Here is a 26,187-nt window from a genome sequence, read left to right on the forward strand (position 1 = left end):
CACTGCTGGCTATGATAGAAAGGTCGAAAAAGTTTTTTGTGTATGTGGGCACGCTCAAAAACGGTTTCGGAAGTGAATCACAATATTTAATACCACATTCAAAGTATAAATAAAATAGATAAAAACATTCACAATGGTCTTGATATAATAACAGATGGTTTAAATTTCTACATGTACTGGAATTTGATTATTACTCGATAGCTCAGACAAATATGAAGTGTGTATACACTTATGTGTTTACTGTAAACTTATGTGTTTACTGTAGACTAATGTGTTCACTGTAAACTTTTGTGTTTACTGTAAACTTCTGTGTCCACTGTAAACTTGTGTGTCCACTGTAAACTTGTGTGTCTACTGTAAACTTGTGTGTCTACTGTAAACTTGTGTGTCTACTGTAAACTTATGTGCCCACTGTAAACTTATGTGTTTACTGTAAATATCAGATAAAACAACGTTACACAAAAATCAATTGAACTTGCATGCATGAAAAAATATTAAAATGTCCAAAAAATTATTGTCAATCCTAAGAAAAACAGAAGACAAAAGACAAAAAACAATAAATGTCCAAAGTTGTGGGTCCTAAAAAGTAAAAAGTAAAAAGTAAAAAGTGAAAGTCCAGAATCAAAAACGGAATTCAGCTTTGTATAGTAGATTGATATCCAGGAGGTTTTGCTATTTAAACAGGATGCAGGGCCCTACACCTGTAAAGACTCATATATATTTTCGCCTTTTTACGAGATTTAAAATAGAAGTATAGACACTCACGGTTGGTTGGCAACAAAGGTTCTGATTGTCCTTAGAATTATGTTGCTGCTCTCGATGTACCGGGGTGGAGAAAAAACAATCCAGATATCCACATATGTTGTGGTTAGCGGCTTTCCACATGTAGTGGAGTCTGTGGACGCCGTTTGGAAGCGTGGTCTCAAGGCGTTGCGGGATGTCAGTCCACACGCATCCGCTAGACTGAATGGATCCTCCTCCTCCTAATCCAGATCGAGCGACTGAACTGTGTCGCAAATAGTGCGACTGTAATATGTCGCAGATGGTGCCGTGCTACTCACTGGGTGCGGTCTTGCTCGTCAATGGATGTAGTCTTTCAAGCTGAGGCTCCAAGTGGTGCACTTTAGTTTGTAAACTTTCTCAAGTGAGTGTCTTTTCTTTTCTTTTGTAGGCGATATTGTTATTGCAAATGAGTCATAAAATCAGTAGCTAGACGCGTTTCGAAGCGTGATGCTTCTTCCTCAGTAGCTCTATATTTAAAACCTCCATGTTGGAACACTTCCTTAAATACCCCTTCCGGGCTCAAGAATTATCCGGTTTGGATTTTTCCGGATTGGGTTAAATTACAAAGACCTGACCTGGATCAATCTACTTTGATGTGTTTCAATTCTTTTTCGGATAATGCTGCATTGTTTCAATACATTAATTGAAAAAACCATAAATCATAGACTAAAATTGTAAATATTCATGTTGGACAGACATATTAAATGAAAATGTAACAAAAAATATACACAGAATAATATACAGACACTAATGTAATAGTGTAAAATAGGAGTTTTTTTGGGGAAGAGGATTTTGTAACGGTATTACCCAAGTTTCTATTTTGTCGACTAATCGACATAATCTTGTGTCCATAGTTTCAAAATATATGGAAGACACCATTCTCTGTAGGGTATTTTTGTATATATATATTTTTTGTGCACATAGTTCAGTACAAAAGATACTTATAGATAATGACCAATATATGTATATATATGTAAAACGGTTGGGGGATTTTCATGGGTTTCATAATGGGTGGGGGAAGCTGGAAGGGGCCACATGTGCTGGTATACAGCCGGACTAATGTTGCCTGCGTTACGGCTGCCTCCATCCAATTTATAAAAAACCAAATATTTCGAGTTCTGCATTGAGACCCTTTGGTGCCATCGTGTCGAAGGTGAAAATGAATCTTGATTCCATTCTGGACATTTTAGCGATATAGTCTCCACCCCTCCAGTCTTTTTTTACTGATTGTATCGCACAGAATTTTAATTGTGTTGTATCCATGTTGTGGGCTGTTTTGAAGTGTTTTGACAGAGTATGGGTTTCTAAACCTTTCTTAATATTCCTTAAATGTTCAGCGATTCTCTCTTTTAGGGGTCTGATCGTCCTTCCAATATACTGTTTTTGACAGGGGCACATTATCATGTAAATTACTCCACTACTGTTGCAAGTGAGGAGTTCATTAATGTTATGTGTTGATTCATTGCTAGATGAAGTGACCTTTTGAGTGCGTTTCGTAAAAGTGGTTTTCTTACAACAAACACAATCTCCGCATCTAAAAAAGCCTTTTAAATTCAGCCAGGTTTTATTTAGGGTTTTTGATTTGGTCTTGATAGAGGGAGCTATTTGAGAGCCTAAGTTGGGAGCTTTAGTGTAAATAATGGGTGGTTTCTCCGGTAAAAGTGTGTGGAGTGTTCTATCATTCTTCAAAATGTCCCAATGTTGGGTAATGATTTTCTGTAGTTTTTTGTATTGTGTGTTATATGGAAAAATAATTTTACTTTGATTCTCTCGTGCGGTATCTAGTGAAGTTTCTTGTGAAAGTGGAATTTTTTCTTTGATCAAATCCTCTCTTTTTAATTGTCTCGCTTTTGTTAAAGCAGAGGATAGTGTTGTAGTAGTGTAATTCTTTTCTTGAAACTGTACTGTTAATTGGTTAGCTTCTTCTTCAAATTTTTCAGTGGTCGTACAATTTCTCCTTAAGCGTCGATATTGACCAAAAGGTACATTTTCAAGCCATCTAGGAAGATGGCAACTATGTTTAGATATATAACTGTTTTTGGATGTTGGTTTTATGTATGTGCTGCATTCTAACTTGTTATCCACTATATCAATTTGCAAATCTAGAAACTCTACCTTTGTTTTGCTTATATTAGGTGAAAATTTCAAATTATATGTGTTTGTGTTCAATGTTGAAATGAAATCATATAACTCTGTCTCACTTCTGTCCCAAATCAGGATGATGTCATCTATATACCGATGCCAGAGCACCAGGCCGTCGCCAAGCCTGCAATCTATAACTTGCTCCTCCCAATAAGCCATGAACAGATTAGCAAAGCTTGGCGCGAACCTGGTGCCCATGGCCGTACCGGATACCTGTAAATAAAAATCCCCTTCAAAGTAAAAATAATTATGTTCTAAGATAAATCGGATACAATCCAATAGAAAATTAATTTGTTCGTCTTTTAGGGTAACTGTTTTTCTCAAATGGTGTTCCACCGCTTCAACACCTAAGTCATGTTTGATGCATGTGTATAAAGAACTTACATCTAATGTTGCGATGGTCCAATTGTGTTTCCAATCTAAATTTTCTAATATCCTTATGATTTGAGTGGTGTCTTTCAGGTAGCTTCTTGTTTTTTTCACATATGCTTGGAGGAAATGATCTATATATTGAGAGAGATTTGCTGTTAGGGATCCTATGCCTGAAACTATAGGTCTTCCAGGGGGTTTGGACGTGTCTTTATGAATTTTAGGCAAACAATAAAAAATGGGTATTCTGTAGTGTTTGTGTAAAATATAATTATGTTCTTTTTCTGTTATTACTTGTGCTGATAGAGCTTTGTCGACAAGAATGTTTAATTGTTCTGTATAGGAGTCAGTGGGGTCGCATAAAAGTTTATGATATGTGTCCGTGTCTCTCAATTGTCGTAGACATTCAATGTTGTAGTCAGAGGTGTCTTGTAACACAATCCCCCCCCCTTTATCTGCTGGACGTATGGTTAAAGCATTATTTTTCTGTAACATTTTTAATGAATGTTGTTCTGATTTAGTTAAGTTTGAATATTTATTTGTTTGTTTCAGCTTATTGACATCTTTCTTGCAGGATATTTTAAAGGATGTCATTTCTTTGCTCATTTCTTGCCGTGGAAAAAATTTTGATTTCGGTTTTAGATTAGTGTATTGGTGTAGCCCTAAACTTGTAGTGGTCTTCTCTAATGGATTTTTTAAAAAATATTTCTTTAAGCATAAATTCCTCATATATTTCTCTATGCCTACATATATTTCAAATTTATCCAAAGGGTGGCTAGGTGCAAATTTTAATCCTTTGTTTAACAGACTGACGTGATTTTTGGTGAGTGATATTTTACTTAAATTAAAAATTCCTAATGTGTCCAGTTCACCATTTGTTATAACTTCCCTACTTTTGTCTTCGGAGTGGTGTCTATTTCCGTGTCCTCTTCTAATCCTCTTTTTCTTGTGTGATGTCCTAGATGTATTTTCTGTGCTGAAACGGGTGAACTTTGTGTTGTTTGTGCATATGTCTGTGGTCTGCTGTGTGTGCGATCCCTGGTTTGTCGGTGGTTCCTCATTTCGTTGTGCTCTGTCCATGTTTTGGGTGTATACCTTTGTGAGTGTTGGTGCAATTGTTCGTGATTCGGTTGTTGGTAATTGAGAGATTGTCTGTAGTTCGATTGTTGGTGGTTGGGGTTGTAGTATGATCGTTGGTGTGTGTGTGTATGATATTTCTTCTTGCTGTAATCCGTGGTGTGATGGGGTTTCCATGGGGAGAGTTCCTCATCACACCACGGATTACAGCAAGAAGAAATATCATACACACACACACCAACGATCATACTACAACCCCAACCACCAACAATCGAACTACAGACAATCTCTCAATTACCAACAACCGAATCACGAACAATTGCACCAACACTCACAAAGGTATACACCCAAAACATGGACAGAGCACAACGAAATGAGGAACCACCGACAAACCAGGGATCGCACACACAGCAGACCACAGACATATGCACAAACAACACAAAGTTCACCCGTTTCAGCACAGAAAATACATCTAGGACATCACACAAGAAAAAGAGGATTAGAAGAGGACACGGAAATAGACACCACTCCGAAGACAAAAGTAGGGAAGTTATAACAAATGGTGAACTGGACACATTAGGAATTTTTAATTTAAGTAAAATATCACTCACCAAAAATCACGTCAGTCTGTTAAACAAAGGATTAAAATTTGCACCTAGCCACCCTTTGGATAAATTTGAAATATATGTAGGCATAGAGAAATATATGAGGAATTTATGCTTAAAGAAATATTTTTTAAAAAATCCATTAGAGAAGACCACTACAAGTTTAGGGCTACACCAATACACTAATCTAAAACCGAAATCAAAATTTTTTCCACGGCAAGAAATGAGCAAAGAAATGACATCCTTTAAAATATCCTGCAAGAAAGATGTCAATAAGCTGAAACAAACAAATAAATATTCAAACTTAACTAAATCAGAACAACATTCATTAAAAATGTTACAGAAAAATAATGCTTTAACCATACGTCCAGCAGATAAAGGGGGGGGGATTGTGTTACAAGACACCTCTGACTACAACATTGAATGTCTACGACAATTGAGAGACACGGACACATATCATAAACTTTTATGCGACCCCACTGACTCCTATACAGAACAATTAAACATTCTTGTCGACAAAGCTCTATCAGCACAAGTAATAACAGAAAAAGAACATAATTATATTTTACACAAACACTACAGAATACCCATTTTTTATTGTTTGCCTAAAATTCATAAAGACACGTCCAAACCCCCTGGAAGACCTATAGTTTCAGGCATAGGATCCCTAACAGCAAATCTCTCTCAATATATAGATCATTTCCTCCAAGCATATGTGAAAAAAACAAGAAGCTACCTGAAAGACACCACTCAAATCATAAGGATATTAGAAAATTTAGATTGGAAACACAATTGGACCATCGCAACATTAGATGTAAGTTCTTTATACACATGCATCAAACATGACTTAGGTGTTGAAGCGGTGGAACACCATTTGAGAAAAACAGTTACCCTAAAAGACGAACAAATTAATTTTCTATTGGATTGTATCCGATTTATCTTAGAACATAATTATTTTTACTTTGAAGGGGATTTTTATTTACAGGTATCCGGTACGGCCATGGGCACCAGGTTCGCGCCAAGCTTTGCTAATCTGTTCATGGCTTATTGGGAGGAGCAAGTTATAGATTGCAGGCTTGGCGACGGCCTGGTGCTCTGGCATCGGTATATAGATGACATCATCCTGATTTGGGACAGAAGTGAGACAGAGTTATATGATTTCATTTCAACATTGAACACAAACACATATAATTTGAAATTTTCACCTAATATAAGCAAAACAAAGGTAGAGTTTCTAGATTTGCAAATTGATATAGTGGATAACAAGTTAGAATGCAGCACATACATAAAACCAACATCCAAAAACAGTTATATATCTAAACATAGTTGCCATCTTCCTAGATGGCTTGAAAATGTACCTTTTGGTCAATATCGACGCTTAAGGAGAAATTGTACGACCACTGAAAAATTTGAAGAAGAAGCTAACCAATTAACAGTACAGTTTCAAGAAAAGAATTACACTACTACAACACTATCCTCTGCTTTAACAAAAGCGAGACAATTAAAAAGAGAGGATTTGATCAAAGAAAAAATTCCACTTTCACAAGAAACTTCACTAGATACCGCACGAGAGAATCAAAGTAAAATTATTTTTCCATATAACACACAATACAAAAAACTACAGAAAATCATTACCCAACATTGGGACATTTTGAAGAATGATAGAACACTCCACACACTTTTACCGGAGAAACCACCCATTATTTACACTAAAGCTCCCAACTTAGGCTCTCAAATAGCTCCCTCTATCAAGACCAAATCAAAAACCCTAAATAAAACCTGGCTGAATTTAAAAGGCTTTTTTAGATGCGGAGATTGTGTTTGTTGTAAGAAAACCACTTTTACGAAACGCACTCAAAAGGTCACTTCATCTAGCAATGAATCAACACATAACATTAATGAACTCCTCACTTGCAACAGTAGTGGAGTAATTTACATGATAATGTGCCCCTGTCAAAAACAGTATATTGGAAGGACGATCAGACCCCTAAAAGAGAGAATCGCTGAACATTTAAGGAATATTAAGAAAGGTTTAGAAACCCATACTCTGTCAAAACACTTCAAAACAGCCCACAACATGGATACAACACAATTAAAATTCTGTGCGATACAATCAGTAAAAAAAGACTGGAGGGGTGGAGACTATATCGCTAAAATGTCCAGAATGGAATCAAGATTCATTTTCACCTTCGACACGATGGCACCAAAGGGTCTCAATGCAGAACTCGAAATATTTGGTTTTTTATAAATTGGATGGAGGCAGCCGTAACGCAGGCAACATTAGTCCGGCTGTATACCAGCACATGTGGCCCCTTCCAGCTTCCCCCACCCATTATGAAACCCATGAAAATCCCCCAACCGTTTTACATATATATACATATATTGGTCATTATCTATAAGTATCTTTTGTACTGAACTATGTGCACAAAAAATATATATATACAAAAATACCCTACAGAGAATGGTGTCTTCCATATATTTTGAAACTATGGACACAAGATTATGTCGATTAGTCGACAAAATAGAAACTTGGGTAATACCGTTACAAAATCCTCTTCCCCAAAAAAACTCCTATTTTACACTATTACATTAGTGTCTGTATATTATTCTGTGTATATTTTTTGTTACATTTTCATTTAATATGTCTGTCCAACATGAATATTTACAATTTTAGTCTATGATTTATGGTTTTTTCAATTAATGTATTGAAACAATGCAGCATTATCCGAAAAAGAATTGAAACACATCAAAGTAGATTGATCCAGGTCAGGTCTTTGTAATTTAACCCAATCCGGAAAAATCCAAACCGGATAATTCTTGAGCCCGGAAGGGGTATTTAAGGAAGTGTTCCAACATGGAGGTTTTAAATATAGAGCTACTGAGGAAGAAGCATCACGCTTCGAAACGCGTCTAGCTACTGATTTTATGACTCATTTGCAATAACAATATCGCCTACAAAAGAAAAGAAAAGACACTCACTTGAGAAAGTTTACAAACTAAAGTGCACCACTTGGAGCCTCAGCTTGAAAGACTACATCCATTGACGAGCAAGACCGCACCCAGTGAGTAGCACGGCACCATCTGCGACATATTACAGTCGCACTATTTGCGACACAGTTCAGTCGCTCGATCTGGATTAGGAGGAGGAGGATCCATTCAGTCTAGCGGATGCGTGTGGACTGACATCCCGCAACGCCTTGAGACCACGCTTCCAAACGGCGTCCACAGACTCCACTACATGTGGAAAGCCGCTAACCACAACATATGTGGATATCTGGATTGTTTTTTCTCCACCCCGGTACATCGAGAGCAGCAACATAATTCTAAGGACAATCAGAACCTTTGTTGCCAACCAACCGTGAGTGTCTATACTTCTATTTTAAATCTCGTAAAAAGGCGAAAATATATATGAGTCTTTACAGGTGTAGGGCCCTGCATCCTGTTTAAATAGCAAAACCTCCTGGATATCAATCTACTATACAAAGCTGAATTCCGTTTTTGATTCTGGACTTTCACTTTTTACTTTTTACTTTTTACTTTTTAGGACCCACAACTTTGGACATTTATTGTTTTTTGTCTTTTGTCTTCTGTTTTTCTTAGGATTGACAATTTTTTGGACATTTTAATATTTTTTCATGCATGCAAGTTCAATTGATTTTTGTGTAACGTTGTTTTATCTGATATTTACAGTAAACACATAAGTTTACAGTAAACACATAAGTTTACAGTGGGCACATAAGTTTGCAGTAAACACATAAGTTTACAGTAGACACATAAGTTTACAGTAGACACACAAGTTTACAGTAGACACACAAGTTTACAGTAAACACATAAGTTTACAGTAAACACATAAGTTTACAGTGGACACAGAAGTTTACAGTGGACACAGAAGTTTACAGTGGACACAGAAGTTTACAGTGGACACAGAAGTTTACAGTAAACACAAAAGTTTACAGTGAACACATTAGTCTACAGTAAACACATAAGTTTACAGTAAACACATAAGTGTATACACACTTCATATTTGTCAGAGCTATCGAGTAATAATCAAATTCCAGTACATGTAGAAATTTAAACCATCTGTTATTATATCAAGACCATTGTGAATGTTTTTATCTATTTTATTTATACTTTGAATGTGGTATTAAATATTGTGATTCACTTCCGAAACCGTTTTTGAGCGTGCCCACATACACAAAAAACTTTTTCGAATTTTCTTATTGGGGCTCTTTTTGGTGTTAAGACCCTTTGTGGTTGCACCCAAGTCGGTGTGACAGAGATCAATAAGTGCCACTAAACCCACTGTATATGATAGAAAGGTGTCAGGACACACAGGACATGGCAGCTTGCTGTGTATGGGGGGTGTAGTCACAGAGGGGTCAGAGCGCCCATGCTGACCCCTGACCACTGCTGGCTATGATAGAAAGGTGTCAGGACACACAGGACATGGCAGCTTGCTGTGTATGGGGGATGTAGTCACAGAGGGGTCAGAGCGCCCATGCTGACCCCTGACCACTGCTGGCTATGATAGAAAGGTGTCAGGACACAGGACATGGCAGCTCACTGTGTATGGGGGGTGTAGTCACAGAGGGGTCAGAGCGCCCATGCTGACCCCTGACCACTGCTGGCTATGATAGAAAGGTGTCAGGACACAGGACATGGCAGCTCGCTGTGTATGGGGGTGTAGTCACAGAGAGGTCAGAGCGACCATGCTGACCCCTGACCATTGCTGGCTATGATAGAAAGGTGTCAGGACACACAGGACATGGCAGCTCACTGTGTATGGGGGGTGTAGTCACAGAGGGGTCAGAGCGCCCATGCTGACCCCTGACCACTGCTGGCTATGATAGAAAGGTGTCAGGACACACAGGACATGGCAGCTCGCTGTGTATGGGGGGTGTAGTCACAGAGGAATCAGAGCGCCCATGCTGACCCCTGACCACTGCTGGCTATGATAGAAAGGTGTCAGGACACAGGACATGGCAGCTCACTGTGTATGGGGGGTGTAGTCACAGAGGGGTCAGAGCGCCCATGCTGACCCCTGACCACTGCTGGCTATGATAGAAAGGTGTCAGGACACACAGGACATGACAGCTTGCTGTGTATGGGGGATGTAGTCACAGAGGGGTCAGAGCGCCCATGCTGACCCCTGACCACTGCTGGCTATGATAGAAAGGTGTCAGGACACACAGGACATGGCAGCTCGCTGTGTATGGGGGATGTAGTCACAGAGGGGTCAGAGCGCCCATGCTGACCCCTGACCACTGCTGGCTATGATAGAAAGGTGTCAGGACACACAGGACATGGCAGCTCGCTGTGTATGGGGGGTGTAGTCACAGAGGAGTCAGAGCGCCCATGCTGACCCCTGACTACTGCTGGCTATGATAGAAAGGTGTCAGGACACAGGACATGGCAGCTCACTGTGTATGGGGGGTGTAGTCACAGAGGGGTCAGAGCGCTCATGCTGACCCCTGACCACTGCTGGCTATGATAGAAAGGTGTCAGGACACACAGGACATGGCAGCTCGCTGTGTATGGGGATGTAGTCACAGAGGGGTCAGAGCGCCCATGCTGACCCCTGACCACTGCTGGCTATGATAGAAAGGTGTCAGGACACACAGGACATGGCAGCTTGCTGTGTATGGGGGATGTAGTCACAGAGGGGTCAGAGCGCCCATGCTGACCCCTGACCACTGCTGGCTATGATAGAAAGGTGTCAGGACACACAGGACATGGCAGCTCGCTGTGTATGGGGGGTGTAGTCACAGAGGAGTCAGAGCGCCCATGCGGACCCCTGACCACTGCTGGCTATGATAGAAAGGTGTCAGGACACACAGGACATGGCAGCTCGCTGTGTATGGGGGATGTAGTCACAGAGGGGTCAGAGCACCCATGCTTACCCCTGACCACTGCTGGCTATGATAGAAAGGTGTCAGGACACACAGGACATGGCAGCTCGCTGTGTATGGGGGGGTGTAGTCACAGAGGGGTCAGAGCGCCCATGCTGACCCCTGACCACTGCTGGCTATGATAGAAAGGTGTCAGGACACACAGGACATGGCAGCTCGCTGTGTATGGGGGTGTAGTCACAGAGGTGTCAGAGTGCCCATGCTGACCCCTGACCACTGCTGGCTATGATAGAAAGGTGTCAGGACACACAGGACATGGCAGCTCACTGTGTATGGGGGGTGTAGTCACAGGGAGGTCAGAGCACCCATGCTGACCCCTGCTGGCTATGATAGAAAGGTGTCAGGACACACAGGACATGGCAGCTCGCTGTGTATGGGGGGTGTAGTCACAGAGGGGTCAGAGCACCCATGCTGACCCCTGACCACTGCTGGCTATGATAGAAAGGTGTCAGGACACACAGGACATGGCAGCTCGCTGTGTATGGGGGGTGTAGTCACAGAGGGGTCAGAGCGCCCATGCTGACCCCTGACCACTGCTGGCTATGATAGAAACATGTCAGGACACACAGAACATGGCAGCTCGTTGTGTATGGGGGGTGTAGTCACAGAGGGGTCAGAGCGCCCATGCTAACCCCTGACCACTGCTGGCTATGATAGAAAGGTGTCAGGACACACAGGACATGGCAGCTCGCTGTGTATGGGGGGTGTAGTCACAGAGGGGTCAGAGCGCCCATGCTGACCCCTGACCACTGCTGGCTATGATAGAAAGGTGTCAGGACACACAGGACATGGCAGCTCGCTGTGTATGGGGGGTGTAGTCACAGAGGGGTCAGAGCGCCCATGCTGACCCCTGCTGGCTATGATAGAAAGGTGTCAGGACACACAGGACATGGCAGCTCGCTGTGTATGGGGGTGTAGTCACAGAGGGGTCAGAGCACCCATGCTGACCCCTGACCACTGCTGGTTATGATAGAAAGGTGTCAGGACACACAGGACATGGCAGCTCGCTGTGTATGGGGGGTGTAGTCACAGAGAGGTCAGAGCGCCCATGCTGACCCCTGACCACTGCTGGCTATGATAGAAAGGTGTCAGGACACACAGGACATGGCAGCTCGCTGTGTATGGGGGGTGTAGTCACAGAGGGGTCAGAGCGCCCATGCTGACCCCTGACCACTGCCGGCTATGATAGAAAGGTGTCAGGACACACAGGACATGGCAGCTCGCTGTGTATGGGGGTGTAGTCACAGAGCGGTCAGAACGCCCATGCTGACCCCTGACCACTGCTGGCTATGATAGAAAGGTGTCAGGACACACAGGACATGGCAGCTCCCTGTGTATGGGGGGGGGGGTGTAGTCACAGAGGGGTCAGAGCGCCCATGCTGACCCCTGACCACTGCTGGCTATGATAGAAAGGTGTCAGGACACACAGGACATGGCAGCTCGCTGAGTATGGGGGGGTGTAGTCACAGAGGGGTCAGAGCGCCCATGCTGACCCCTGACCACTGCTGGCTATGATAGAAAGGTGTCAGGACACAGGACATGGCAGCTCACTGTGTATGGGGGGTGTAGTCACAGAGGGGTCAGAGCACCCATGCTGTCCCCTGACCACTGCTGGCTATGATAGAAAGGTGTCAGGACACACAGGACATGGCAGCTTGCTGTGTATGGGGGGTGTAGTCACAGAGGGGTCAGAGCGCCCATGCTGACCCCTGCTGGCTATGATAGAAAGGTGTCAGCACACACAGGACATGGCCGCTCGCTGTGTATGGGGGGTGTAGTCACAGAGGGGTCAGAGCGCCCATGCTGACCCCTGACCACTGCTGGCTATGATAGAAAAGGTGTCAGGACACACAGGACATGGCAGCTCGCTGTGTATGGGGGATGTAGTCACAGAGCGGTCAGAACGCCCATGCTGACCCCTGACCACTGCTGGCTATGATAGAAAGGTGTCAGGACACACAGGACATGGCAGCTCCCTGTGTATGGGGGGGGGGGGTGTAGTCACAGAGGGGTCAGAGCGCCCATGCTGACCCCTGACCACTGCTGGCTATGATAGAAAGGTGTCAGGACACACAGGACATGGCAGCTCGCTGTGTATGGGGGGTGTAGTCACAGAGGGGTCAGAGCGCCCATGCTGACCCCTGACCACTGCTGGCTATGATAGAAAGGTGTCAGGACACACAGGACATGGCAGCTCGCTGTGTATGGGGGGGTGTAGTCACAGAGGGGTCAGAGCGCCCATGCTGACCCCTGACCACTGCTGGCTATGATAGAAAGGTGTCAGGACACACAGGACATGGCAGCTTGCTGTGTATGGGGGGTGTAGTCACAGAGGGGTCATAGCGCCCATGCTGACCCCTGACCACTGCTGGCTATGATAGAAAGGTGTCAGGACACACAGGACATGGCAGCTCACTGTGTATTGGGGGTGTAGTCACACAGGGGTCAGAACGCCCATGCTGACCCCTGACCACTGCTGGCTATGATAGAAAGGTGTCAGGACACACAGGACATGGCAGCTCGCTGTGTATGGGGGGTGTAGTCACAGAGGGGTCAGAGCCCCCATGCTGACCCCTGACCACTGCTGGCTATGATAGAAAGGTGTCAGGACACACAGGACATGGCAGCTCGCTGTGTATGGGGGGTGTAGTCACAGAGAGGTCAGAGCGCCCATGCTGACCCCTGACCACTGCTGGCTATGATAGAAAGGTGTCAGGACACACAGGACATGGCAGCTCGCTGTGTATGGGGGGTGTAGTCACAGAGGGGTCAGAGCGCCCATGCTGACCCCTGACCACTGCTGGCTATGATAGAAAGGTGTCAGGACACACAGGACATGGCAGCTCGCTGTGTATGGGGGATGTAGTCACAGAGGGGTCAGAGCGCCCATGCTGACCCCTGACCACTGCCGGCTATGATAGAAAGGTGTCAGGACACACAGGACATGGCAGCTCGCTGTGTATGGGGGATGTAGTCACAGAGGGGTCAGAGCACCCATGCTGACCCCTGACCACTGCTGGCTATGATAGAAAGGTGTCAGGACACACAGGACATGGCAGCTCGCTGTGTATGGGGGTGTAGTCACAGAGGGGTCAGAGCGCCCATGCTGACCCCTGACCACTGCTGGCTATGATAGAAAGGTGTCAGGACACACAGGAGATGGCAGCTCGCTGTGTATGGGGGGTGTAGTCACAGAGGGGTCAGAGCGCCCATGCTGACCCCTGACCACTGCTGGCTATGATAGAAAGGTGTCAGGACACAGGACATGGCAGCTCGCTGTGTATGGGGGTGTAGTCACAGAGGGGTCAGAGCACCCATGCTGACCCCTGACCACTGCTGGCTATGATAGAAAGGTGTCAGGACACACAGGACATGGCAGCTCGCTGTGTATGGGGTTGTAGTCACAGAGGGGTCAGAGCGCCCATGCTGACCCCTGACCACTGCTGGCTATGATAGAAAGGTGTCAGGACACACAGGACATGGCAGCTCGCTGTGTATGGGGGTGTAGTCACAGAGGGGTCAGAGCGCCCATGCTGACCCCTGACCACTGCTGGCTATGATAGAAAGGTGTCAGGACACACAGGACATGGCAGCTCGCTGTGTATGGGGGGTGTAGTCACAGAGGGGTCAGAGCGCCCATGCTGACCCTGACCACTGCTGGCTATGATAGAAACATGTCAGGACACACAGGACATGGCATCTCGCTGCGTATGGGGGGTGTAGTCACAGAGAGGTCAGAGCACCCATGCTGACCCCTGACCACTGCTGGCTATGATAGAAACATGTCAGGACACACAGGACATGGCAGCTCGCTGTGTATGGGGTTGTAGTCACAGAGGGGTCAGAGCCCCCATGCTGACCCCTGACCACTGCTGGCTATGATAGAAACATGTCAGGACACACAGGACATGGCAGCTCCCTGTGTATGGGGAGGTGTAGTTACAAAGCGGTCAGAGTGCCTTTGCTGCTCCAGACTCTTGCCCACAAGAAAAAGTGCCTGCAATGGCATGTGAGCATTAAAGGATATCTATCACCAGGATTGAGGATTGTAAACCAGGCACACTGACATACTGGTATGTGCCCCCTCTGGCAACTTCTACTCTTCTTTTAGCTTTTTTTTGCACTGCGTTTTACAAAAAAAGGCTTTTAAAATCATGCAAATTAGCTTGAGGGGCTTCAGTCTCCATAGGTGTTGATGGAGCCTGCAGCCCCTCATGTTAATTTACATAAATTTGAAGCCTTTTTTTTCTTAAAAACAAGGGCATATGAAGCTAAACGGAGAGCAAATCCTGCAAGAGGGGGCACAAAACTGCATGTCTGTGTTTTAGGTTTACAATTCATGACCCGGTGGTAGATGTCCTTTAAGACTGGAGCATTAAGCAATAATATAAGGTGTCTGGTCTAATAAATATATCTAATGTTGTGCTCATTTGACCTGGACCACATAACAGGGAGGCACAGAAGGTGCCAATTATTTAGGCCACAGCTTGTCCCAGCCTCATTACACACTTACCAGCTTACAGGTAGTACCCCTTTATTCTCCAAGAGAAGTAGTGACATAAAAGGCTCTGACCCTATTGGTGCAGCTCCAAAGTTGAAATCCAAGAGGACTGGAGTATTCACAGAGGGACATCTGCGGATGCTGTGTGAAAAGAAAGAAAAGTCCTTTATATCACCTTCTGTAGGATAAATAATTTCAACTATTATGCCCCAGGGTCAGACTGGTGGTACCTGTGACGTGTGGGCACCCTGTATATCAGCTCCCCTGGTGTTGGGTCACTTTGTAGACAGGAGTTTAATCTTTCCAGAGAAAAGAGTTTCCAGAGCTGGGTCTTGCTTAGGGAACTGGCGCAGCCTGACGGACACGCATCCACCACAGAAAAACTTGGGTATACCCCTTGTGCTGTCACTGTGCATAGAAACTGCTCCTCACTGATGGCAACTGCAGGATCCAGAGCTGCAAAATGGTTATAAATAGTTATAAAAATTCTGACTAACATCCATATAAGCTTACATTGAGCAGGTAAGCTACATGCTTTCAAACATACTGCCACATCTGTTCACAGGGCATGTGAGGTATTGCAATTTAGAACATGCACTTGGCTCCATGTTGATGTGGAGGCCGGAAGCTCTGGCCTTGACTTCCATTCACTTTTGATAGAGCAGCTGAATGAGCAACAAGTAAGCAGCAATATCTGGATTTAGATCTCCATGGAAAATGTACTTTTTTTTAATGATCTGTCAAATAGAAGTGTATGGATGCTGAATCTACTGGACAATTGCCTGGCTTCTATCTTTACTGCTACCTTGCTATAGAACAGTAAGGATACATAGAAATAAACGCACCTTTAGGAGAAAGGATGCAGTAGCTGATGGTCCAAATGTAGGAGACGCGACGGGCAGGTCTGGCGGTCACTCTGATCCTTAGTTTGGTACGTGCTGGCAGGAAGCCCCTCTCATGTTCGAACTCCAGAGCTAAATAAAGATAGATAGGATTTAGTTTAAGGTTGGCTAGTCAGAGGTATAAGCTTGGCTACACTACACAAAAAGAGGGGCAGAAATGTGTCAGCCTGTGTGCTTAAGTATCTGTCTCCTCATACATATTTCCTCTCCTTCACACCATCACCCACCCTCACCTGCCTGCTAAATGCATACGACAGGAAAAGGGGTGGAGGGAGCTGACCCTTCTACCCCGGGACTCACAACAAGCTGCTGGCAGGGAACCAGCTAATGTAAAATAAAGTTTTATTAATTGCTAGCAGTATTCAGAATGCTGATAAAGGCCTTTTTTTAAATCAGCATAGCAAAAGAACCTGTCACCAGCTAATAATGACATTCCTGGTGGCAGGTTCTCTTTAAAATTATGGGCATGGGCACTGATTCACTAAAAGGTATTGCATTTAATGCATGTGTGTGCCATAGGATAACCTTTAATTGGGAGAACCTTTTGAGGCTGCATACACAAATTCCAATTGGAATGGAGAGGGGCTTGGTGAAACACATGCAATTGGTGTGGACCACCATGTGTTTTGTATTGTTTACATGCAAAGCATATGGGTCTTGCTATCGATCAGATGCGTTTTACTTAAAACACGTATGCCATTGGGTCAATGCCCCCCCCATTCCGGTTGGACTGCTTTTAGAAAAGCAATCCAACCGGAACATGTGAATGCAGCCTTAAGTCAACACTGTTCACTAGGCTTCGTCCTAGTAATCCAAGCTGAAAGGCTTTATTAACGTGAGGTCATGTGTCACATTTGTGTTTATCATGTCCGAGCATTACTTACCCGCAGGGTCGTTGATGATGTCATCAGGGTCACACGGCCCAGAAGCCTCCTGTTTAGCTCTGAGTCTATACTCCAGGGTGCAATCCCCATCGTTTGATAAAAGCAAATCAAATGACTGAAAACTTCCAACCAAAACATTACCCAGGTCGATTGATTCCTGATCTGTCTATAGAAGAAATGGTGATAGATATATTTGGTGGGAAATATGACATTGAAACACAGAACAGGACTTTATGCATTACTTACTGATAACCACCCTCTGCAGCCCTCGCCAGTGATTCGCAGGATAAAGCGATTTTTTGGGTTCTGCTTTGGGCTTTGACCAGTCAGCCATGAAAGCACAGTGGCTTTAACAAAGTAGATTTTTTCTTCCTGTGGCACAAATGACCACGTCTGTGCCTGACAGACAAAACAAAAATATGCAAGCAGAGTTCACACAACAGGAGGTGCTGCTGCCATCCAGCAACCCCCTCCTTGCACAAGGGGAAACTGGCTTAACTTACCACCCAGGAGGGGCTCTGGAAGGTTGAGAGGCAACATGCCTGATCATTACTTTCCTCCATATTTGTGAGAGAGTCAGGACAACCCCATGGAGCATGGCAGGTTAGACCAACTTTCATCAAATGTGTATGCAACCATTAAACAGTATCCTCTGCTGACATTATGCTATTGTTGGCCCTACATGTCATGTACTTACCAAGATTTCATTTGGTTTGATGATCCCTGATCTGGGAGTAACTGAAACGTGTTGCAGGTGTTCTTGCTGGATCCTCCACTCAAAGTGTATCGGGACTCTGGACAAGTTCCTTATGGCGTATGAGCGCTCGGATTGAGTTCCTACGCAAGTTGGTTTAAAGTAAAGTTTTCCTTCTTCCTCTAGAAAAAGTTGTGTGGTTTCAGCTCGCGAGAACAAGGCAATTTCCTGCAGAATTAAATTTGATACACATAATGAGGAATCTGAACAAACAAAGAAGCAGCTGGATGCGTACAACGGACTAGCAAAAAAATCATCAAGTACAAGCAGATACAAACAAAATATCTGCAGCTGAATAAAACCACTTCAGGTGCACAAAGACTACCAAGGGCCGGTGAAGGGCCCTCTACCTCCTGCTTCAATCTGCTTTGATGGTATAATGAGGAATCTGTAACTACTGCAAAGTATATAAGATACAGTCTGTGGGACATCTACAGATCCTAGAACATGTAAGTAAAAAACAATGTAATAACAAAACTTTGTTAAGTAAATGTTAACTGAACATAAATGCACTGAGTTAACATTGCGTTTTGTATATTAACACAATGTATTTTTCAAAAATATCCTCAGCTGTTGCATCGTGTTTCAAAATGTACAAAATAAGCGCTATGTGGGAATGCAGCATTATGGTGATGAGGCCATTTTAGCAAGTGAGTATGGTGCATGAAAGGAGTCTGTCAGTGATCAATGAAGTGAGCACTCACCTGAGTATAGTCGGGGCTGTCATTCAGCTGCAGCGGCACAGTGTGTTTTGTTAGTCCACCTTCACTTGGACTGGTCCTCAGCAATAAAATCTGATGGGATCCAGGGTCTACATGACCAGAACTGGGATTCACTTGGACACCAGGGCAGCTCTTCTCATCCACCACAAAGGTCATTATAGTATGTCCTGTATTCTGCAGCAGTAGACTACGATGTGTGTGACTATCTTGTGCAACTGGAGGAAAAACCTGCAACAAATGGACAGAATCTGAATCTTGGTTCTTTAAATTATACTAATAAACCTTACCTTTACATTTCTTACCATCCTTTGAGAATCTAGATTACACCTGGGTACAAAATGTTCTTGTCCTAGTGCGAAAGTGTGGCCCCTCGCCCGAAGTGTAATGCACCATGGTGGACAAATTGTGATCTCCTTCACATTGCGATAATCACGCAGAACCTGCAGGCCAAAGATTGACATCATGCTTAATCCTATTTTATACCAATATGCGTCAAATATAATTCACCACATCATATATATCAGATTTTCAGCCGGTCCTGACACACAGTTGCTCGGTTCTGCAATGGCTTTTAACTGTAATTCGCCTGTGGTGGGACGAGGGGTCAAAACTTTAGATTGAAAAAGTTGTCATCTGCAATTCAAATCCACAGCCTAAAAGTTTTTTTTTGCAGCACGAGGATGATTTCAGAGGAGTTGTCTTTTCCAATTGCACAATTTTAGGGTATAAAATTTCACAGGGCAAGGGGAATGCCAAAACGTATATGTGTTTAAAATGTACACATTTTATCGCTGATCAAACGTTTATAATTCTCTAATTCTTACCTTATAAAAGACGAACCCCTCCAATTCTGAGGCGTACAAAGTGTCTATCTGAGCTGGCTTGAAGACCACCCTAAAAGCCATGGACTTGAGGGGTGGAATCTCAGTGCGCTCGGGGGTGATCTGGAAAGAACTGTTTGGTTTGCAGGTCCAGATGACGGTTACTTTACCCCTCGTGTGATTGGTCAGAGAGAGTGGAAGAGGTTCTTGGGAGTTGCACTGACATCGGCCAAAGTCAAAGTTTCGGGTGCTCATTGTGATATGGGATATTGGCTTGGAGGTTTCAGAGCTGAATTCATCCTTGAAGAATTCGGAGGTGGCATCACTGGGGGCAGGAGACAGTTTACCATCACCCTGGAACAAAAAAAAAATAGCAGATTAGGTGTAAAATACAAATATTAAAGGAAATCTGCCATCAAAACCAAGCAGGGACAATACTCATAGCTCCAGGCATGGGGACTGTAGTAATCCTCTTATATTTGTTCATTCTAAAACTGTTAAAATTATACTAATGATCAAGTAGGGCTCTGGGGGATATTGCCCCTCTGAGCTGCAGCTTCACAGGCAGTTACACTGTGTAGGAGCATATCCCCCTCCCATTGTGTGCTGAATATAAGATTCTAGGAGGAGATGTGCTGTGATTCTAGCCTGTGAAGCTACAACATGAAAGGGCTCTGGTAACCTCCCCAGAGCCCTTCTGGCTCTTTAGCTTAATTAAAAAAGTAGATTTTTAGAAGGAAGAAGGCCATGGATAACAAATATAAAAAGATTTCCAAAGTCACACTGCCTCGTTCTATGGGTTTATTTTCCTGTAATAATACGACAGCTGACTTGACACATTCATATCAAATCAATGTATGTCAGAATACACCTTTAATGAAACACCTCTACAGTAAATGTAACCTGATCAATGACAGTGAGTGCTCCAGTGTCGTCTGTGCTGAGCTTTCCGCTCTCCAGCATGGAGTCCAGAATGTCAGGGGAGTAGACAGACAGACCACGTGCCATATTAGTTCTGTAATTAGACAGATGCTTTGGAAGAACAATGGCAGGTTTTTCCATATCCGAGTGACAGGTGCCAATCAAGTCCACAAAAACAGGATCCTAGACAAAGAAGAAGTCATCTTTAAACATCCTTGAATACACGTCCTTACAGCCTGTTATTATTTGTTGTTATGGAGATACCTGGTGATGGATCAGACAAGCGACCCTCCGGTAATGTGGGATTGGGTGCATTGGAGAGAAGGTGATCTTTATGCTCCGAGTCTCCATGGGTCTTAGATTTCCATAAGGGAGGTCAAAGAAGAAAACGCTTTCAGTATTGTCAATGTCAAACTGGTAGACTGCAGGCACATCTGAGGTGTTGGTAATTTCTAGGGTTCGAAGAATCTTCTCCCCCAATTGCAATAAACCAAAATTCACTAAAGACGCCTGGAGGGAAACACAGGGCCCTGCAAAATAAGGATTTAAACATAAAGCAAGTAAGTGACCACTTTCATTGGTGATCACCCAAAAAGCAAGTAATGGCCTCCATCCTCTGTAGTCACAACCCCTCCCTTAGGCCACTTAAATTGCCATTGTCTAAGTATGATTGCCCCACCCTGCAGCTCTTATGTAGAGACTTAAAACATTGATATCCTATCATAACATGTACTGCATCATTACCTTTACAGGTTCCGGAAACCTTGATCACCGTCCTAGTGAGATTCCCAGCTGGAATAACACGGAAGTAGTCCACGCTCTCCAGACCTACTATCCGTGGGCGAAATTGCAGGTGAACTGTCTGCTTCCCTTGAGCAGGAACCAACCCACGAGAAACTTCACAAGAAAAGTTACAGTCCACCTGAGAAGGATGTTTCTCTCGCTCAATATGGAAAGGAGAATCTACCTGCAGGTGCAAGGACATAAGCGGATCATAGTTACATGTAATATATGACAAAGATGAGTGGAGTAATGTAGTTAATAACATAGTCCTAACAAATGTAACAGTAACTGCAATTCTATGTTTCTTCTGCTGCTTGTGTAGTGAATGGGGCCCATGTCTAGTATGTCATGCAGGTGCACACAATCATTGTTACATCTGTATATGTATGCCTCATTAAGTAACACTGTAGATGCAATTTTGCCTAGAACGGCATATGGAGTGTTGAAATAATGAAAATCCAGGGCTAGTCCAGGGGCATCTATTCACAGGAGAATTCCAGCCTCTAACAATATAGGCAACCGATACACTGCCAAAATCAAAGTAAGGGACGTACCATAGACAGATTGTGTATTTCAATGATCTTCTCTGATACCATGCCCACGCCAACAGATCCAAAATCCATTAGTGGTCCTTCTTCTACTTTTCTTTTACCCGACTCCCCTGGCACAGTCACCAGTAGATGCGGATACTTGGCTGCAAAGAACACACTAAAGTTAGTTAAGCAATTAGGCAAAGACATAACAGGAGGCTTCTGGTCTGTAACATAACAGGGCCCCCCACATGGAGGAATTGGGTTGAACCTGCTGTTTAAATCATGCGCTGCTAATTTCCAGTACAATGCATGTACTTTTTTCTTATTTGGAGTGCTCATTTCTTTACATTGGGTGATGCATGCATTGAATCATGTGCATAATTGACAGCAGAGGATTTTAAGTTAGATTTTTACTGTTTATGATGCACGCAGTTATGTTTGCTGCAAATATGAAGTCAGATCCATTACAAAATGTCCCAAATGTGAGAGACCCCCAAGCAGTCACTCTTAAGTTGTCAGATTCATGACTGACCTGAATAATCCACAGTTTTACTTTTACTTACCTATTGCAGTAAACTGAATGATCCTATTATATTCCTCCTGTTCACCAAAGTGACAGGTTGCAGTCGCATTATACACAAGGGCGAGCTGAGGTTGGAATATGACTTTGGTCCGAAGCTCACACCTAGGATCAAGTACCCCACTGCCTGGTATCATCAGGAATGACTCAGGCACATCCCACCGGAACTGGGTCTGCAAGTGACTGAAGAGGCAAGACACATAAACTACTGAGCACATTATCCTAGTGTATAGAATGTGATCCTAAAAATGGAGCAAGTGATACCTTACCTCACATTGCGCAGGATGAAGGTGGCCTCTGATGTGTCATGCACAGCGCAGGTGGAGAGGTTAAGCTGTTCAGGGAATTGTAGCTCATGGCGGGGGAGGATTGCACGTAGAGCCACCGAAAAACTGCCTTCTTCTGTCTCAAAAGTGATTGCATCTTCATAATCCCGCTACAATGGAGACCCAATAAAAACACATCAAAACGGTTTAGGGGTACGTGCCAATAATCATGACTGCTTTGATTCCAAAACTAAACGCCCATTAGAAGCCTATATTATAAAGTTGCACAATATTGTTACACCATTTCCGACTGTAACCACAAGATGGCGATGCAGGACAAGAATAAATGTATCACTGTACAGAGGGGTTAGGCAAGTATTTGTTACATTGCCTATTTTTCTCCACGTTGTATGATTTTAAATAATTAATATGCATTTGATTGCATGAAATAAGTTTTGGATCACCGACCAATCAGCAATAATTATGTCTCTCTCAGATCTGTCTGCCTACTGAGAACTTATTACCTGTATTTTCTGCAAAGATTAACATAAGTAACGCATTACACCGTCATGGATTAAAATCTTGCAAGACAAGCAAGCTCCCCCAGCTCACGCCGGCACATGCCCTGGTCCTTTTGAAGTTCCCCATTGACCATCTAGATGATCCAGAGGAGGCATGGGAGAAGGACATGTGGTCATAGGAGACCGAAATAGAACCTTTTGGTATCACATCCACTCGTGTTTTATAATCCTTGGTCTCAAAAGTAGATTTCCTCTAACCCCTTACCGACATGTGACGTAGTACTTAACACATCGCATGTGGGTGTTTGGAGAGGGCTTATGGGTTGAGTCTCTCCATACAAGGTGGGTAACACCCGCGGGTGTTAACCCTTCAATCGCCCCAGGCAAAGCCACTGGCGGAATTAAAAAGTGACGCATGGGAGCCGCCATACCGGCTTAGATTGTTGCTACCCGTGACCTAATTGATGGCGCTATATAAATAAAGATTATTATTAATCGGAGAGCGCTGATTTGTTACCATGAAAGCCTTGGGTCATACAAAGATCCCGTCTGCCGGATTTTAGCCTACCTATTACAATGTGCGATTTGCACATTGTAATAGATGATGTGCAGAATCCCCATATACAGGCAGTCCCTGGGTTACGTACAAGATAGGTTCTTTAGGTTTGTTCTTAAGTTGAATTTGTATGCAAGTCCGAACTGTTTATTTTATCATTGTAACTCCAAACTAATTTTTTTTTGTCCAAGTGACAATTGGATTTTCAACATTTTTGCTGTAATGGAAACAAGGATTATAAATAAAACTTCATTACAGACACTTTACAGCTGATCATTGCAGTCTGGGACTAAATTAAAGTATATAGAAAGCTTCATTAGAGGTCACATATAGCAGAGAGGTCCGTCTCTAACTAGGGGTTGTCTATAAGTCGGGTGTCCTTAAGTAGGGGACCCCCTGTACTGGCATATTGTAGTATGGCAATGTATGGTAGGTTCAATGAGACAACCGAGGGTTAAAGTATCCAAGGGGGGTCTGAAAAATAGTAAAGCAATTTTTTTTTTAAAGGTAAAAAAAAAAAAAAATAATTGATTTAAAAATTCAAATCCCCCCTTTCCCTTGAACTGATATAAATAAACAGTTAAAACCATAAACATGTTAGGTATAGCCGCATCTTAAAATGTCTGATCTATCAAAATACAATAGGGGCGTTAAAGCCCCTAACAGAAAATAGCACCCAAAGTCAAAAAATGCCACTTTTTTTGGCAATTTGCAACATATAAAATTTTTTTATAAAAAGTGATCAAAAGGCCGTACAATACTCAAAATGGTAGCATTGAAAACTTCATCTTATCTCGTAAATAATGACACCACGCACAGCTCCGTACACTGAAGTATGAAAAAGTTATTAGCACAAGAAGAATTTTAATTATAAAACCTATATGAATTTGTTACCCCCCTTAATCATACCGACCCAAGGAATACAATAGACTTGTCATTTGGGGCACAGAGTCAAAGCTGTAAAATCCAAGCCCACAAGAAAATGGTGCAAATCCTTCACCAATTTCACTGCATTTGGAATTTTTTTCCTGCACATGGTGTGGAATATTAAATACTGTCACTTTGATTTCCATTTTTTTACGCCCTCACACAATTCTTTACCTGGAAATACAAAGTGATATATTTTTGAAGATGCGGAGTGAAACATGGAAAGCAAAAACGAAAAATGGCATTGGCGTTAAGGGGTTAAAGGGCACCTGTCAGCAGAAATACACCACGACCAGATTGTTGTAGACCACATTAAAACTTCCTTTTATGGCCTGGTGCGGTGGCATCATCCAGAAAATCAACTTTGAAGTGAGATGTAAATTGGTTGTATAAGTCATGAAGGAGGAGAACTCAGCCCTGAAGTTCAGTTCTCATCGTCTAAGAATACCCACTTCATCGTACATGACAGTTCTGTGTCCAGAGACGTCACCAACTGGCTCTCCTGAAGTCTGGTGCATGATGTCAATTATAGTAGATAGGAGAGCTTGACTTTAGTGCTGAACTCTCCGCCTCATTGACTTGTTCCCTTTAATATCTGTTTTACGATTGTATCAAATACTTTTTTCATTCAAAACAATGCATAATTATTATTAAAACCATACAAATTACAAGACAAATAAATTATTTAATCATACAATGTGATTTTCTAAATTTTATTTCAGGTCTGGTCTACAGTAGCTTTGCTAAAAAAAATTAAAAAAAATTACAGACTTCTCCATTCATTGTTGGTGGGAAAACTTACAAAATCAACAGCGTATCAAATGCCTACTCTCACCACAGTAACCATCCAGGGACTATAATTACCTTCTCTAGGGGTCGGAATGTGATCGGCAGAGAAAAGGATGTTCCTGCGCTCAGTGTGACGGTCTGCGGGAACAAAGTCTTGAAGAAAGTGGTGACAGGAGGACTGTGACACAAACAGAACATTAACGTTATAGTCTTTGTGTACGAGAATGAATGAATCTGTATGAACCATCCCTATCAACTGGAGCACTGCCTGCAACTGAGGAGCACTGCCGGCAACTGAGGAGCCACGCCTGCAGCTGAAGAGCCACGCCTGCAGCTGAGGAGCCACGCCTGCAGCTGAGGAGCCACGCCTGCAGCTGAGGAGCCACGCCTGCAGCTGAGGAGCCACGCCTGCAGCTGAGGAGCAACGCCTGCAGCTGAGGAGCCACGCCTGCAGCTGAGGGGCCACGCCTGCAGCTGAGGAGCAACGCCTGCAGCTGAGGAGCAACGCCTGCAGCTGAGGAGCAACGCCTGCACATGAGGAGCAACGCCTGCAGCTGAGGAGCAACGCCTGCAGCTGAGGAGCAACGCCTGCAGCTGAGGAGCAACGCCTGCAGCTGAGGAGCACTGCCTGCAGCTGAAGAGCAACACCTGCAGCTGAGGAGCACTGCCTGCAACTGAGGAGCACTGCCTGCAAATGAGGAGCACTGCCTGCAAATGAGGAGCACTGCCTGCAAATGAGGAGCACTGCCTGCAAATGAGGAGCACTGCCTGCAACTGAGGAGCACTGCCTGCACCTGAGGAGCACCGCCTGCAACTGAGGAGCAACACCTGCAGCTGAGGAG

The 26,187-nt window shown here is 43.6% G+C and overlaps 1 protein-coding gene across 2 annotated transcripts in view; it reads right to left on the reverse strand.

The window, feature by feature from the left end:
• Nucleotides 1-26,187, reverse strand: part of CFAP65 (cilia and flagella associated protein 65) — a 42,334-nt gene that overhangs the window by 11,489 nt on the left and 4,658 nt on the right. For both annotated transcript variants that reach the window (XM_072122336.1, XM_072122335.1), the window contains exons 4-19: nt 25,421-25,523; nt 22,556-22,722; nt 22,270-22,469; nt 21,728-21,867; nt 21,135-21,357; nt 20,655-20,920; nt 20,373-20,573; nt 19,473-19,823; nt 18,951-19,088; nt 18,631-18,876; nt 17,870-18,094; nt 17,419-17,571; nt 17,173-17,338; nt 16,232-16,360; nt 15,617-15,842; nt 15,399-15,527 (exon numbers count right to left, since the gene is read on the reverse strand). In XM_072122336.1, coding sequence (XP_071978437.1) covers nt 15,399-15,527; nt 15,617-15,842; nt 16,232-16,360; nt 17,173-17,338; nt 17,419-17,571; nt 17,870-18,094; nt 18,631-18,876; nt 18,951-19,088; nt 19,473-19,823; nt 20,373-20,573; nt 20,655-20,920; nt 21,135-21,357; nt 21,728-21,867; nt 22,270-22,469; nt 22,556-22,722; nt 25,421-25,523 — 3,063 coding nt within the window. The remainder of the gene's footprint in view (nt 1-15,398; nt 15,528-15,616; nt 15,843-16,231; nt 16,361-17,172; nt 17,339-17,418; nt 17,572-17,869; nt 18,095-18,630; nt 18,877-18,950; nt 19,089-19,472; nt 19,824-20,372; nt 20,574-20,654; nt 20,921-21,134; nt 21,358-21,727; nt 21,868-22,269; nt 22,470-22,555; nt 22,723-25,420; nt 25,524-26,187) is intronic.

The sequence above is a fragment of the Engystomops pustulosus genome, chromosome 8 (assembly GCF_040894005.1).
Source record: "Engystomops pustulosus chromosome 8, aEngPut4.maternal, whole genome shotgun sequence".
Classification (NCBI taxonomy): Eukaryota; Metazoa; Chordata; class Amphibia; order Anura; family Leptodactylidae; genus Engystomops; species Engystomops pustulosus.